The 17,389-nt window shown below is 36.2% G+C and overlaps 1 protein-coding gene across 3 annotated transcripts in view; it reads right to left on the reverse strand.

The window, feature by feature from the left end:
• CEP135 (centrosomal protein 135) overlaps positions 1 to 17,389 on the reverse strand; it is a 76,398-nt gene that overhangs the window by 45,213 nt on the left and 13,796 nt on the right. For all 3 annotated transcript variants that reach the window (XM_024746741.1, XM_024746739.1, XM_024746740.1), the window contains exons 7-11: positions 12,032 to 12,160; positions 9,891 to 10,106; positions 6,882 to 6,947; positions 4,205 to 4,343; positions 1,233 to 1,456 (exon numbers count right to left, since the gene is read on the reverse strand). In XM_024746741.1, the coding sequence (XP_024602509.1) occupies positions 1,233 to 1,456; positions 4,205 to 4,343; positions 6,882 to 6,947; positions 9,891 to 10,106; positions 12,032 to 12,160 (774 nt within the window). The remainder of the gene's footprint in view (positions 1 to 1,232; positions 1,457 to 4,204; positions 4,344 to 6,881; positions 6,948 to 9,890; positions 10,107 to 12,031; positions 12,161 to 17,389) is intronic.

Raw genomic sequence — 17,389 nt, forward strand, 5'->3', positions numbered from 1 at the left:
ATCTCAATTTGTCTTTCAATTATGAATTCACACCAAGCAAACAAATCAAATATTTAAAAGCGTTAAGGTACTTATCTACTCAGTTCTATTTAATAAATACTTGATTAAACTCATCAACCCTCTTGTACAAGATTGTCTGACACAATGAAGGTGATCAATTCAGTGATTTTTCCCGATCCTTAGGTATATATGGAGCTTGAAAACAACTTAGTACACATAAATTAACTTACACTGCATTTTCCACCAATTCATTGTGCTTGTAACAGATAACACAGCATAGTGTTTAAACTAAACTTTGTAAGTCAAATTCAGCCACTAGCCAATGAGGTTAAAAAACAGTCTAATCAGAAAATGACTCAAAACCATTTGACAATGGACAGAGATCTTCAGGAAAAAGATGACATAGTTGGTTAATAGAGCCAAGTCTGAAATCAAATGTTCTGAGTTTTAATGATTTTACTCCTAACTTCCCCTAATTTTATCTAGTGTGTAGACAACATTAGGCTCACATAAGCCTCCAGGACTCACATAGCTCCAAATCATAAAATAAAGAAAAATCTAAAGAACCCAAATGATATTTATAAAATGTTGAAAATAATTAAGACCTAAAATAGAGACACATGCTTTTAATCTCTTATGAGTCATGGTTAACTTTAAGTAATATATGTCTTTAGACTACCGAGTTGCAAATGTGACTGTAGTGCACAAATGGGATGATCTGTCCAGTACTCACTGACATTTTGTACCTTCCCCTGTTGCATAGTTATCATGGAAGATGACTGGTCTGTACAATGTGGCCTGGCTTTCTGACTGGTCCAAGGCTGGGAATGGCATGAAGCCATATAAACAAAGCCACTTTGCTTCAAGAGACAAAATGCATCTGATACAGAAAGTAAAGGATAGAAAGAGAGGAAATATCCAATAGCATGAGTTCCTGGTTCCAGTTTCTGGAAGCTCAGATGCCCCTGCACTCCTCCCATATATATAATGAGCTAGTCAATCTTTCCTTAATTTCCAGGAGTCAGTATGCTTTGCTTTGTTCTTAAGTAGTTTTCCTAATTAATACAGTGTTCCTAAAGTACAGGTCATGGAAGAAAACAAAAATCAAAATTAAGAAAGACTTCTTAAAAGCAAGTAGAATAACGTTACATTTAATACAATAATAAACCATAAAAGTTTGCTCATAAAGATACTTTCTTGCCTTATCAATTACTCTCATAAAGAGATATTACCTTTTCTAGTGTCTTAAATACTGGAATTTTTTCACATGTAGAATGACTTCGAGAGCAAGATCTTCGCTGTATTAAATGCTGGAGTCTTTCTAGCTCTTTCTTATAAAAATCTCGTTCATCTTCTATACCTTTCAGAAACGTATCTAAACGAGAAGGTGACTTGTCTCGTCGTTTTATTCCATGTTCTAGCCTCATCCTCTCAACTTCCAAAGTAAGTTCTCTTTCTGCAAATTAAAGTATAAAATATTAAAACAATGTTGCATATAAAATGTATAATCAGCCAAATAAATTGTATCAATAACTTTTACAATGTAAGTTACTAAAAATCATTAGCTATTTCGTATATCACCTATAACTGCCAGATATCAAAGAGGTAAATGCTGAAAGGAAAAGAGAAAAAAAACAAAAGCAAAAATTAAAAGTTTAAATAAAATCCAATAAGTCAAAGTCCTCTGCTTTTGTCATATACAAGGATAGGTACTATTTAGTACTACACAGTGAAGCAGTAAATCACCACATGGTACATTCTGATGACCTGAAAATGCACTAAAATAAAATTTACCTGTAAACAATTGATCATAACGTGGGCAATTTTAACATTAAGCTTGAATTTAATATAGTATATATACAAAGAGGTCAAAACAACTAGTCTTTCTTTAAATAAACACAATTATTAACTTTTACCATAGAAATCACCTTTTCAGGAGTCATAAGTAGCCTAATACTGGCAATTTCATATAGTTCAATTTAACTGATATTCTTTACAACTCTAAAGCATGAAATGATTTTCAAGACATATTCTGATTCACTTCCCATCTTTTCTTTCATTCATTCCACAGATAATTACTGAGTATTTACTATATGCCCAGCATGAGCTAAGGATACAAGTATGAAAAACATAGCCAAGGTCAAATAATTATTCTAGTTGTAGTAGGACAAGAGCTACAAAAGAACAGCATGCAATGCAATCTGGAGGATGAATAGGGGAATTCATTCTGAGGGGTGACCAGAGAGGTAAGAAAGTATGAGAGTGGAAGGAACAGGCAAATGTGTTAAATGCTAAGTCAAATAAACTGATGAATGGAAAAGTATCCACTGCATTTAGCATAATGGAGGTGAGTGGTGACCTTAACAAGAGCTGTTTTATTGGTGATGTGAGGACAGAGCCAACTGGAGTGGATTGAGGTGATAAAGGGTAGTTGGTGATCAAGCAGAAAAGTACAGATGACTTTTTAAGGTGTTAAAGCTATGATGAGAAGGAAAAAGTGGCTGGATAGGAATGGGTACAATTTTTGCTTTTAGAATGGGAGAAGGGTAAGCATGTTTGAATACTAATGGGAAAAAACAGTACAAAGGCTAAAGTTAGGAAAGGAGATAATTAATATGAAAGCGTTTTAAAATTAGAGAGAATGGGATCTAGAGAACAGATGGAGGCAGTGGCCTTTCATAAGAGGTACAAGTAACAGGAGGGAAGATAAAGATGGACAGGTTCAAGATCTGGGGACAGGAAACCGACAGAATGCCTCCCTGATGGCTTCCATTTTCTTAGGGGAAACCAAAGGTTAAGATCATCCTCTTAGAATGGGTTTACTGAGAATGAAAAACACTTGAAAATGTTCCCTGCAGAGACTGGGCAACTAAGCAGTAAGAAGTATAGAGTAAGATTTCCATACATCACTGAGGGGTGGGTGCTGTGGTTTGGGACCATACAAGTTACGGTGCCGTTGATACTGTCAGGTGCACACGCGAGGACTGCTTAGCTGCTCGTGCGTGAGTACTTTGGTTGATCCATGGCTAGGTTTTGTGCAGGGGGATATATTCAAAACACAAAGGAACGAGGGAGTTTCAGGTATCTGAAAAATTACACTGAAATGGCAGGATAGAGCTAGCATGAAAGGAAGTAAATTGCAAAGTTTTATATGTAGGTCTAAGCACTTTAATAATATATTAACCCATTTAATCCTCACAACAACCTTTTGGATTAGGTGCCATCATTAACCAAACAGATATGGAAACTGAAGCAATGCTAAGGAACATGCTCAAGTCATACAGCTGGTAAGTAGAGAAGGTTAGACAGATTATCCACATGAATGCTGAAGAGCCTAGGATATAGCTTCTTCTTAAAATAGCACACTGGCTTTCTTTCACTACATGGAGTTTGATGGCACCAGGCTTCCACACTTGCCATCCCCTCTGCCTGGAAAATTGCCCCAGATTTTCATATGGCTGGTGTCCTGTCACTAAGCCCTTGGATCAGTCGATCTCTAGCATACCCTTCCCATTGTATTTGAAAATTCTTACCACCTAAAACTAACTTCTTCACTTATGTGCTACTAGTTTTGTCTCCCTAACTAGATTAAAGCCACCACAAGAGCAGGGGCCTTTGTGTATCTTGTTTACCATTATGTACCCTGGCACCAAAACCGGTTCATAAACACTTGTAGAATTAATGAACAAATGAATGAATTCTTACAAGTTCCTTAAATCAACTCATTTAGGATGGGGTACCTGGCAGAAAGCCTATTTCAAGTGTGTGTGTGTGTGTGTGTGTGTGTGTGTGTGTGTGTGTGTGTGTGTGTGTGTGTGTGTGTGTGTGTGTGTACTTTAAGGTGATAAAACTGCATTTACTTAAAAAGATTCTATAATTCAATTTTCCACTATTTCAGAATGGTCTTCCGTGTAGTCGTAATTAATTCTATTACTGCATGCCTCAAAGAAGGATATATGTACATTGAAAAATATTCAAACGGGGTTCCCTGCACCAACTAGTCAGAATGTAAAAGGCCCCTGTAAGGTCCCTGAGGCAGAGAGGTTTTCTACTGTATCTCAGTGCCTACTCTGGTTTCTGATACACAGCAAGCACTCAACAAATATTTATTGAATGAATGAATGAAAGATCATCTACTACTAAAAATAATACATTAAGAAGACATCACAATCACTTTTTAAGTTATCAACATTTTATATTTTACCTGTAACTGCGAAACTTTCAATTTTTTTGTTAAGTCTTTGCTTTTCTTGTTCAAGCTGATGAACAACAGTTTCCAGGTCTGATTTTATAAGGAGTTCATCACTCAGCCTCTCCTTTTCTTTATGACATAAGTTTAATTCCTGAAAATTTTAACACTATAATTAAGATTTCTAGCAACTTTATAAATATAGCACTTAAAATAGATATTTGTAAGCACATTTATTTAAGAGTAAGTCACATACACACTTTTAGTCAGTCAAATATATATGGTTTCAATGAAAGTTAATTATCAATTGTGGCTAAAAGCAACAATAAAACCCAAATTCAACAGTGCTCCTTTCTAAAGTAGTAGAACTATCGGATTTTATTTTCTTTTAATTTGTTTCTTTTAATTTGTTAGCATACTGTCTTTTTGAAAAATGAATATGTACTTGTGCAATAAAAAATTTTAAAGTTTTTTATGTTTAAAGGAAAGCAGAAGTTAAGACAGTGCTCTAAGACTACCATAGGTATACATAAGTACAAAGGTTTCTCTCTCAGCCTCATCTGCACAATGAGGGTAAGATCAGTACCTGGACACTGAGGATTCATCTATGAATGGATGACTCTGTGAATGTGAAGCACTCTGTACAGTGTCTGGCACATGGCAAGTACTTAATAAGTGTTAGCTAATGATATCATTAGTATTAACCTTAAAAAAACATAAAATGTAGTACCAATGGAAAAAATAAGAAGGTCAGAAAGTACAGCAACATCTTGCTGTCAGGCAACAAGACTGAAACTTGGTCAGAGTTCTGAGATAAGCATTATGAATCACATATAACTGTATACAGTGTGCATAAAAACAGCACTGAACAAACAACAAAAATCCTTGTCCTCACAGAGCTTACACTGTAGTGAAAACATCAAAACATCTACTTTACATTTATTGACCTCACTGGAGAATTTAAAAATATCTACGAAACTCAAGAGTAGACAACATTTAGCAGGTTTAGCTAATTCAATTATTCAATATTGAGCTGAACTGAATACCTGCAGTTGAGTAAAACAGGAAGCCATTGTGATGCACTGTTTATAGTGAGCATATAAAAATCAACAAGTATTTGAACACCTACTATGTGCCAGCATATCACAAATGGTTTTGTTTTTTAATTTGCCTTATGACTGCCACCAGAACATTACAGCTTGACTGTAAAAAGAGTATAAGTAATGAGAAAACTTGGAAATTAGTATTAGTCTTTTCATTATTAGTGGAAACTCATCCAATTTAACAGGCTATTAAAAAAATTCTTAACAATCTTTTGGATGACCACCTAGAAATTTCTACCTGTAAGCAAGACATTCTTTCTGCCAGCTTTAGACTCTAAGACTATATGCTATATCTAGGTTTATGCTGGGATGATTATGAGTTTTCTCATTTGAAGACCACCGGAACAAACAATATGACTAGTAAAATGGTTTGTAATGCCAAATAAAATTATTAAAAGACGACTGAGTGCTTTTAATAAAAGTCAACAAAATTTTACAAAGTAACTATCAATTTTTAGTTTAAATATTAGTAAACTGACAAGTCACGAAGTCATTTAAAGAATATAAAATTCCTAACAGGTTTTCCAAATTTGAGTGTAACTTGCTACCTATTATATATGATATTAAAGAATTATAAAAATATAAATGAAACTAAATATATACATACAATGGAATATTACTTAGCCATAAAAGGAGTAACGATACATGCTATGACATGCTTGAACCTTGAAAACATTGTGCTAAGTGAAAGCCAAACACAAAAGGTCACATATTATATAATTCTATTTATACAGAATATCCAGAATAGGCAAATCTACAGAAACAGAAAGCAGACCAGTGGTCGCCAGAGGCTGAGCAGAGGAAAATGAGGGGTGACTGCTAATGCATATGAAGCTTTTTCCTGGAGTGAAAAAATGTTCTGGAATTAGATAGTAATGAAAAACACCATTGCACCTCCTATCTTCCTCCTCACTCTTTTGCCCATGCCAGCCTTGCCAATGGCAAGTTAAAGACTGACCAGACAGCCCCTCAGGGAGTGGATACAAAACTGTGGGAGCAGAGTAGCAATGAGACCCCTAAGAGATGAAGATCATTTTAATACCTTAAATTACTTTACCCCATTTTCTAAGAAACCAGTTCATTCATTTGAAACTCTGATGCCTTTGTCTTACTCTGCTTACACTTTAGATGGCTTTCTACTGTCCACTAGAATAAAATCCAAACATCCTGCCATGGTTTAGAATGTCTTCCATAATTTGGACAAACTATGGTTGCACTACTTTGTGCCTGTACCAAAACCGCTGAAATGTTCACTTAAAAGAGTGAATATCATGATAGGTTAATTATATCTTAGTAAAAAAAAAGTAAAATAAAACATAAAAATTTTCTTGATGAAAATGCTGGCAATTCAATATAACAGCAGTCCCCAACCTTTCTGGCACCAGGGACTGGTTTCGTGGAAGACCATTTTTCCACGGATGGGGGTGGGGATGGCTCAGGCGGTAATGCGCGTGATGGGGAGCAGCAGATGAAGCTGTGCTCATCCGCCGCTCACCTCCTGCTGTGCGGCCCGGTTCCTAACAGGCCACAGACCAGTACCAGTCCACGACCCGAGGGTTGGGGACCCGTGCAATATAACACCTACTTACCAGTTGAAGTTTTCCCATTGTTTCTTCAAGATTCCGCATTTCAGATAGCTTTTTTTTAATCTCTTTCTAGGAATAAAAAGCCTATTAGGTAAATACCTAAAAGTCAAGAATACTTATCACTAAGTCACAGTGCAAATGAGACCAAGCCATTTTTCGAGCAGTTCATGTTCCCTCTCACCAGTGAGACCCGAGGCATTAGCCAGCCCTAAGCCTCAGTTTCAATGAGGAGGAGGCAAAGTTTAGGTTTCTCTAATTTATTGGTATCCTGAATGCTTACAGGGACCTATCGGTAACATATGAAACAAGAGGGCTACTTGAAAATCTTTTTCTATCTGTATACTTGTAGGACTTTTCTTGATCCTTGATTTTTAGGATTCATCTTGTGGCCCTGTCATTTCCTGACTTTCCTATCTTATTTGCTTTCTCACCACCTGCTACTACCAACCTGGATCCTCTACACTGCAACTGAGAGCACTGAATGCCAAGATTAAAATATTATAAGCTAGGGGCTTCCCTGGTGGCGCAGTGGTTGAGAGTCCACCTGCCGATACAGGGGACACGGGATCGTGCCCCGGTCCGGGAAGATCCCACGTGCCACGGAGCGGCTGGGCCCGTGAGCCATGGCCGCTGAGCCTGTGCGTCCGGAGCCTGTGCTCCGCAACGGGAGAGGCCACAACAGTGAGAGGCCCGCGTACCGCAAAAAAAAAAAAAAAAAATTATAACCTAATAGGAATCTTCTATTGAGCCAAGGTGTCATTCTTGATTACTGCCAATGGGACACGTGAAGCTGTGTTCAATATGTTGTATGCACAGCACAGAATATGCAAAAGGAAGTGGAAAAGGAGAGGAATGAGATATAGGAGTGTTGCAATGAAACTAAAGCCACAAAAGCAAAATTAAAACCGCAATAATTATGTTCTTCATTTTCAAGGCTGTCTTGACTATTCTGGGTCCCTTAAGATTCCACATGAATTTTAGGATTTTTTTCCTATTTCTGTAAAAAATGCCATTGGGATTTGGAGAGGTATTACACTGAATCTGCACATTGTTTTGGGTAGTACGGACATTCGAGCAGTATACAGTCTTCCAATCCATGAACACAGGATATCGTTCCATTTATTTCTGCCTTAATTTCTTTCAGCAGTGTTTTATAACTGTCAGGGTACAAGTCTTTTGCCTCCTTGATTAAGTTTATCCCTAAGTACTTTATTCTTTTTTGATGCTATTGTAAATGGGATTATTTTCTTAATTTCCTTTTTATATTTTAATTACTAGCATATAGAAATACACCAGGTTTTTATGCAATGATTTTGTATCCTGCAAGTTTGCTGAATTTATTAGTTCTGTTTTTGGTTTTTTTTTTCTTTTTAATGGAATCTTTAGGGTTTTCTACACATAAGATCATCTCATCTGGAAACATAATCTTACTTCTTTCTTTTAATTGGATGCCTTTTATTTCTTTTTCTTGCCTAATTCCTCTGGTTAGGACTGCCAGTACTATGTTGAATAGAAGTAGTAAGAATGGGCATCCTTCCCTTGCTCCTAACCTTAGAGGAAAAGTTTTCAGTCTTTTGTCACTGGGTATGATGTTAGCTGTGGGCTTTTCATAATATGGCCTTTATTATGTTGAGGTAGTTTCCTCCTATTCTCCTAATTAGTGGAGGTGACACTATAAAATTAACTCATATTATTCAACTGATGTAAAGTAGGGATCTTCAAACTAGGTTATACTCATTCCCGGGATAACATAAAGACTATCCAAGTATTATGTAAAACTATCATATATATATATATATATATATATATATATATATACACACACACAAATAATATATTATTTACAATATATATTATATATATATGTATATATAGTTTTAAGGAATCAATATCTGGATTCTTAAATTTGCACATACAGTCCTTCTTAAAAATTATCTACCTGAGAACCTGCTTGTACTCTAGGTATCATGTGAGTTCTTCTTTCCCACTTCCCCTTCCAAAACTGCCTTTTCCCCACTTTTCAAAAGAGGGGCATGCATCTAATGTAATTCTATCTCTACTTATAAAAAACTTCCGAGGCACCAGACAAAAAGATAACCTGAGGGGCTTCCCTGGTGGCGCAGTGGTTGAGAGTCTGCCTGCCGATGCCGGGGACACGGGTTCGTGCCATGAAATGTTGGAGCTGGCCGAAGCCTTTGATTAAGGCACTATTTTCTCCCATTATATCTTACTAAGAGATGTATTTCCAATAAAATTTTACTTTTTAATTTAATAAGTATTTATCAACATTTGTACTACAGCTGTCACTTTGATCCACTGATTACTAATAATTATAATGATAACACTATTTAGAGGAAAATACTAAATACTAACACTCTGAACCTTACAGTCGCAGGACATTTTTTAAAATAAAAAATTTCAATTCATGTATTTTTTTAACTGCAGACATTTGATATGAGTTATTATAAAAAGATATTCAAGCATAAAATATGTTAAAATAGGATAAAATTTTGTGAGGCTTTCAAGAAGGGTCATTTGGATTATACTGGCTATATTTAAAAGAATGATATGACAGTTTTAAGAGATCAATACTTACAATTGATTAGAAATTACATCCTTTGCATCTATTTAAACTTGAAGATGAAAAATGTTAGCTATCAACTTAAAAATGTGCAAGGACATACACAGTTTTAAAAAATACCTTTAAAGGTTCATGAGCACAAAATGACCTAGAGGACAAACTTCAGAAGCCTGCTCACAATGCAGAGATAAAAGGACAGAGATGAAAATCTTGTAGAAAAAGAGGATAGAGTCTGGAGAGCTGTCCTAGGAAGAGATGTGCTTCAGAAAGACAAACAACTAGAAAAAGGGCAAGAATTTAGGGGATGTGAACAACACCTTAGAAAAACGTGAATTACAAAACAAACCAAAAGGCCTGAATAAGACATCAAAAGGTCTCAAGCTCACCATACTCTAGGAGAATTAATGAGCACCTCCACAACCTAGACACACCTTTGCTTCCTCAAGTTCTTTGTCGGCAGTCTCGAGCACTTCTTCTTTATGTCTTTCCAACTGCTGTGCTAACTGGTCTATTTCAGTTAATTCCTGGCAGAGTTTTTCATTTTTGTTACTTAAATTAACAACTTCAGTAGTTACTGTTTCCTTGGTTTCCATAAGCTCTTGTATATGCTTTTCCAGGTCTTTATTAGCTTGCTGAAGAAAGTCAACCTAAATTGAATTTGTAATTCATAAGGTATATAAATTGGAAAATTATTAAAATACTGAACTTCCAAAATATTTCAAAATACTATATTTAAAAAAAACCCAAAAGTTAAAACCCCAGCTCTTTTACATTTGCAAACTTATACTGTTTCTATTTGCAAAACTCACAATGTGTGGTTTAGTAAAAATATATATCCACTGTCTTCAATTTTCAAGCATGGACAGAAAGGATAAGTAAGAAATTTGTGTGAACTTTTTCCCAATGCAGTTTTAAAAATATGACAAGATTATCACTATGATGATAATATTAGTCTAGAGTGCTGTCCAATATAGTAGCCACTAGCATCCACACATGGCTACTGAGCACTTAAAATGTGGCTAGTCCAAACAGAGATGTGCTATAAATGTAAAATACAAACAGGATCCCAAAGACTTAGTACAAAAAAAAGTAAAACGTTGCAATGATATTTAACAACATTGATTACATGTTGAAATGGTAATATTTTGGCTATAGTTAGGTAGATACATTATTAAAATTAATCTCATCTGTTTTCTTTTTACTTTTTTAATCAGGCTACTAGGAAGTTTTAAATTACATATGTGGCTCATATCCTATTTCTATTCAACAGCACTGCTCGAGAGTTACTGCTGATATTTGGGGCTTACTATATTCTGGTTGCAGTCTAGGCAGCAGTGACATTTAAATTTCTGAAGGTCATGGAAACAACCTAAATGTCCATCAGAAGAATGGATAAAGAAGTTGTGGTGTGTAAATATATACACACACACAATGGAATATTACCTAGCCATAAAAAAGAATGAAATAATGCCATTTACAGACACATGGATGGGCCTAGAGATTATCATACTAAATGAAGTAAGTCAGAAAGAGAAAGACAAATACCATATGATACCACTTATATGTGGAATAAAAAAAATAATACAAATGTACTTATTTACTAAACAGAAACAGACTCAGAGACATAGAAAACAAACTTATGGTTACCAAAGGGGTAAGGGGATGAAGGATGGATAAATCAGGAGTTTGGAATTAGCAGATACAAACTACCGTATATAAAACAAAGAACAAGGTCCTACTGTATAGCACAGGGAACTATATTCAATATTATGTAATAAAACATAATGGAAAAGAATATGAAAAAGAATAATATATAATATATATAACTGAGTCACTTTGCTGTATACCAGAAACTAACACACATTGTAACTCAACTATACTTCAATTAAAAAACAAATAAATAAATTCCTAAAGGTCATTTGTCATGCTTCATATAAGTCTCTTGTTCTTTCACTCTTAGGTCAAATGCATGACAAGGGAAACCACTACATAGGTAAGTGAAAACTATATGTTTAATTTTTATATTTATTTTAAAAAACCACCTTTTATATATTATAAAAGAAATACTGTCATAAAAATTTTGAAAATGGAGAAAATCATAAAGAAGACTATCCCATCACACAAAGATAAACATTGCTAGTGTACTTTGGTGTATTCTCTTCTAGTGTTTTCTCTTTCTGAATGCATACACACATTTTTTTGGTGTGTGTGTGTGTGTGTGTTCACCTAGTGTTTTTTTTATTTTTTTATACAGCAGGCTCTTATTAGTCATCAATTCTATACACACACACATTTTTTTTTAAAGCAAATTGAAGGTTACATTTTACCTATGGTTTATTCTCTTCTTTTAAATATTTATCATTATGGTGTATATATTCCTACCTCATTAAATATTCTTAAAAAACATGAGTTTTCAATAGCTGCACCCAATTTTGGATACTTAGACTCCATCAAATTTTTTCCACCGTAAATAATAGCCAAGAAAACAACCCTGTCACTTTCACAAACCCACAGACCATTATAAACACTTATGATTTCATATGCTCAGTGAAATAATTATAAAACTCATTACCTGAATATTTAAATGAGCAATAAGCTTTTCGTTGGCTTTATTTTTAGTCTCCAGAGAAAGGATATCAGGGGAGCGACCCCCATCCAATGCAACCGACAGTCGTTCTATCTCTCGTTCTCTTAGTTCAATCTGAAGACATAAAGTTGTGCTATCATTTTAAAAACTCGGGTTTTCAACTGAAATGATTAACACTGGACAAACATTTATTTGGATAAACTTCCATTTTTCTTAGGTCCCACAATATACACAAAAGATTAACATTCATATATATACCCACACATAAATGGGATTATGAAATGCATTTATGCAGAGCAAAAATATACACAGAAAATATCAACCTAAGAACTGTCAACATAGGTTTCATAAGTATTTTTATTGAAGAGATTCTTCCTAATTTTTTTGTTTTGTTTTTTCCTCCTCTAAGAGTAGGCAATGTTTATATAAAAAGAAACTACTAACTACTGGAATTGAGTCTGAACTACTTCACTGCCTGGTGGAATAAATGTGGGATAAACAAATGAATGTAAAACACAAAGGAAAGTGATTTGCTACTGAAACTCAATATTAAAAAGGATATGAGGCTGGAGTGAATTTAATTAATTATCTATTATTTAGAAAACAACAGACTATGATTAAAAACATCACTACCAACCACGAATTCACATACAAGACTCTGGAAAAACAACCTGAACCAAGATGGTGGAGTAGAATGACGTGCTCTCACTCCCTCTTGGGAGAACACAAGAATCACAACTAGCTGCTGGACAATCATCGACAGGAAGACACTGGAACTCACCAAAAAGGATACCCCACATCCAAAGGCAAAGGAGAAGCCACAATAAGACTGCAGGAGGGGCGCAATCACAGTAAAATCAAATCCCATAACTGCTGGATGGGTGACTCACAGACTGGAGAACACTTATACCACAGAAGTCCACCCACTGGAGTGAAGGTTCTGAGCCCCACGTCAGGCTTCCCAACCTGGGGGTCCAGCAGTGAGAGGAGGAATTCCTAGACTTACAGACTTTGAAGGCTACTGGGATTTGACTACAGGATTTCGACATGACTCAGGGAAACAGAGACTCCACTCTTGGAGTGCACACACAAAGTGGTGAGCGTACTGGGACCCAGGGGAAGGAGCAGTGACCTCAAGGGAGACTGAACCAGACCTACCTGCTAGCGTTGGAGGGTCTCCTGCAGAGGCAGGGGGTGGCTGTGGCTCACCGTGGGGACAAGGACACTGGCAGCAGAAGTTCTGGGAAGTACTCCTTGGTGTGAGCCCTCCCACAGTCTGTCACTAGCCCCACCAAAGAGTCCACCATAGGCTCCAGTGTTGGGTTGCCTCAGGCCAAACAACCAACAGGGAGGGAACCCAGCCCCACCCATCAGCATTCAAGCAGATTAAAGTTTTACTGAGCTCTGCCCACCAGAGCAACAGTCAGCTCTACCCACCACCAGTCCCTCCCATCACGAAACCTACATAAGCCTCTTATATAGCCTCATCCACCAGAGGGCAGACAGCAGAAGCAAGAACTACGATCCTGCAGCCTGTGGATCAAAAGCCACATTCACAGAAAGATAGACAAGATGAAAAGGCAGACGGCTATATACCAGATGAAAGAACAAGATAAAACCCCAGAAAAACAACTAAATGAAGTGGAGATAGGCAACCTGCCAGAAAAAGAATTCAGAATAACGATAGTGAAGATGACCCAGGACCTTGGAAAAAGAATGGAGGCAAATATCGAGAAGATATAAGAAATGTTTCACAAAGACCTAGAAGAATTAAAGAAGAAACAAACAGAGATGAACAATAACTGAAATGAAAACTACACTAGAAGAAATCAATACCAGAATAACTGAGGCAGAAGAACGGATAAGTGATCTGGAAGACAGAATGGTGGAATTCCCTGTTGCGGAATGGAATAAAGAAAAGAGAATGAAAAGAAATGAAGACAGCCTAAGAGACCTGTGGGACAACATTAAATGCAACAACATTTGCATTATAGGGGTCCCAGAAGGAGAAGAGAGAGAGAAAGGACCCGAGAAAATATTTGAAGAGATTAGAGTCGAAAACTTCCCTAACATGGGAAAGGAAACAGCCACCCAAGTCCAGGAACTACAGCAAGTCCCACATAGGATAAACCCAAGTAGAAACACAATGAGACACATAGTACTCAAATTGGCAAAAATTAAAGAAAAAGAAAAATTATTGAAAGCAGCAAGGGAAAAACAACAAATAACATACAAGGGAACTCCCATAAGGTTAACAGCTGATTTCTCAGCAGAAACTCTACAAGCCAGAAGCGAGTGGCATGATATACTTAAAGTGATGAAAGGGAAGAACCCTAAAACCAAGATTACTCTACCCAGCAAGGATCTCATTCAGATTCGATGGAGAAATCAAAAGCTTTACAGACACACAAAAGCTAAGAGAATTCAGCACCACCAAACCAGCTATATAGCAAATGCTAAAAGAACTTCTCTAAGTGGGAAACACAAGAGAAGAAAAGGACCTACAAAAACAAACCCAAAACAATTAAGAAAATGGTCACAGGAACATACATATCGATAATTACCTTAAACGTGAATGGATTAAATGCTCCAACCAAAAGACACAGGCTTGCTGAATGGATACAAAAACAAGACCCATATACATGCTGCCTACAAGAGAACCACTTCAGTCCTAGGGACACAGACAGACTGAAAGTGAGGGGATGAAAAAAGATATTCCATGCAAATGGAAATCAAAAGAAAGTTGGAATAGCAATACTCATATGTGATAAAACAGACTTTAAAATAAAGAATGTTACAAGAGACAAGGAAGGACACTACACAATGATCAAGGAATCAATCCAAGAAGATACAACAATTATAAATATATATGCACCCAACATAGGAGTACCTCGATACATAAGGCAACTACTAACAGCTATAAAAGAGGAAATCGACAGTAACACAATAATAGTGGGGGACTTTAGAACCTCACGTACACCAATGGACAGACCATCCAAAATGAAAATAAATAAGGAAACAGAAGTTTTAAATTACACAATAGACCAGATAGATTTAATTGGTATTTATAGGACATGCTATCTGAAAACGGCAGATTATAATTTCTTCTCAAGTGTGTATGGAACATTCTCCAGGATAGATCACATCTTGGGGCACAAATCAAGCCTCAGTAAATTTAAGAAAACTGAAATCATATCAAGCATCTTTTCTGACCACAGCGCTATGAGATTAGAAATGAACTACATGGGAAAAAACGTAAGAAACACAAACACGTGGAGGCTAAACAGTACGTTACTAAATAACCAAGAGATCACTGAACAAATCAAAGAGGAAATCAAATAATAACCAACAAACAAAAGTCCAGGACCAGATGGCTTCACAGGTGAACTCTATCAAACATTTACAGAAGAGATAACACCCATCCTTCACAAACTATTCCAAAAAATTGCAGAGGAAGGAACACTTCCAAACTCATTCTATGAGGCCACCATCACCCTGATACCAAAACCAGACAGAGATACAAAAAAAAAAAGAAAATTATAGACCAATAGCACTGATGAATATACATGCAAAAATCCTCAACAAAATACTAGCAAACAGAATCCAACAACACATTAAAAGGATCATACACCATGATCAAGTGGGATTTATCCCAGGGATATGAGGATTCTTCAATATACACAAATCAATCAATGTGATACACCATATTAACAAATTGAAGAATAAAAACCATATGATCATCTCAATAGATGCAGAAAAAGCTTTTGACTAAATTCAACACCCATTTATGATACAAACTCCCCAGAAAGTGGGCATAGAGGGAACCTACTCAACATAATAAAGGCCATATATGACAAAAATGTAGAAAACCGGTTCATCTGTACCATTTTTCAGGGCAGAAGTTGAGAGACAGATGTAGAGAGAAAACATATGGACACCAAGGGGGGAAAGCCGCGGGTGGGTGGGGGGATTGTGGTGTGATGAATTGGGCAATTGGAATTGACATGTATACACTGATGTGTATAAAATTGATGACTAATAATAACCTGCTGTATAGAAAAATAAATAAAATAAAATTCAAATATTAAAAAAAAAAGAAAACCCCACACACTCTGAATATTTGGTTTTGTTTTCCAAAAAATTTGAAAACAAAAACCAAGTATTCAATTTAACAAACAATTATTGAGCTTTGTTCTTAAGTATACAAAGATGAATAAAACACAGTCCCTTACTTTCAGGAACACACAGCTTTACAGGAAAAGCAAGCAAGCTAACCAATAATTGCTTTAATATGTTATTCAATGGTAGAAAAATAGAAATAGGTATATGGTACCAAAGTAGTGAAGGGAATAGAGTGATTTAGACTCCATTATACAGTCATTTCTATCGAAATTAATGAAGGCCTTATCAAATAAACAAGTCTAAAAAACTTATAAATGATGCTAGGCAGAGAAGAAAGGAGAGATGTTCCAGGCAGTGACAGAGAAGCATAAAGCAACACGATATGTTTGAGGGAGCAGAAATGACTCAGTATGACTGGACTGTAATGTGCGAGGAAACTAATAGTTGGAGATGAGTCTGAAGAATTAGGCAGGAACTAATTATGATAAGCACTGAATACTTCGCTGGGAGAAATATTACTCTGGACTAAAGGATGAATTTGATAAGACCAGAGGCAGGAAGACCATTGTAGGAAATATATGAGAGATGATTAGGGCCAGTGGGATAGGGCAGAGCAGAAGTAGTAAGTTTAAGAAGCACTCAGAACTGACAGAGCATGGTGAGTGGTGTGTGACAAGAGGAGAATGAGATCTAGAAAGACTACAGAATGTTGGCTTGGGCAAATGCTGATGCTTCCAACCAAAGTATAGAATATAGGAGGAAAAAGAGATTTGAGACAGAAATTGGGAAGTTCAGTACTAGGCATATGTGTACAGAGAGCATTCATCCAAGTGAAAATGCCCAGTGTCAAGTTGGGTATATGGGTCTGGACCTCAGCAGAGAGGTCTGAGCCTGAGACACTGGGGAGTCATCAGTATTCAGGTAATAAACTAAGAGAGTGGATGAGACTATTTGAGAAAACACAGAGGGAGAGGAGAAGGAGTCAAAGACAGAGTTTTGAGAGACAGTGATATTTTAGGGAGCAGGCAAAGGAAAAGAGCAAAGAAGATATTATAAGAGGTTAAAAAAAAAAAGCAAGAAAAGGAAAACCAACAGAAAATGAAGCCATGGATGAGTTTCAAAGAAAAATTATGAATGATGTCAAATACTACAGAGTGGGTCACAAAAATGAAGACTTAAAAGTATCCTTCTGGAGGTAGCAATTGATGTCAGTGGTATCAA

This window comes from Neophocaena asiaeorientalis, unplaced genomic scaffold (assembly GCF_003031525.2).
Source record: "Neophocaena asiaeorientalis asiaeorientalis breed wild unplaced genomic scaffold, Neophocaena_asiaeorientalis_V1.1 scaffold19, whole genome shotgun sequence".
In the NCBI taxonomy this organism is placed as follows: Eukaryota; Metazoa; Chordata; class Mammalia; order Artiodactyla; family Phocoenidae; genus Neophocaena; species Neophocaena asiaeorientalis.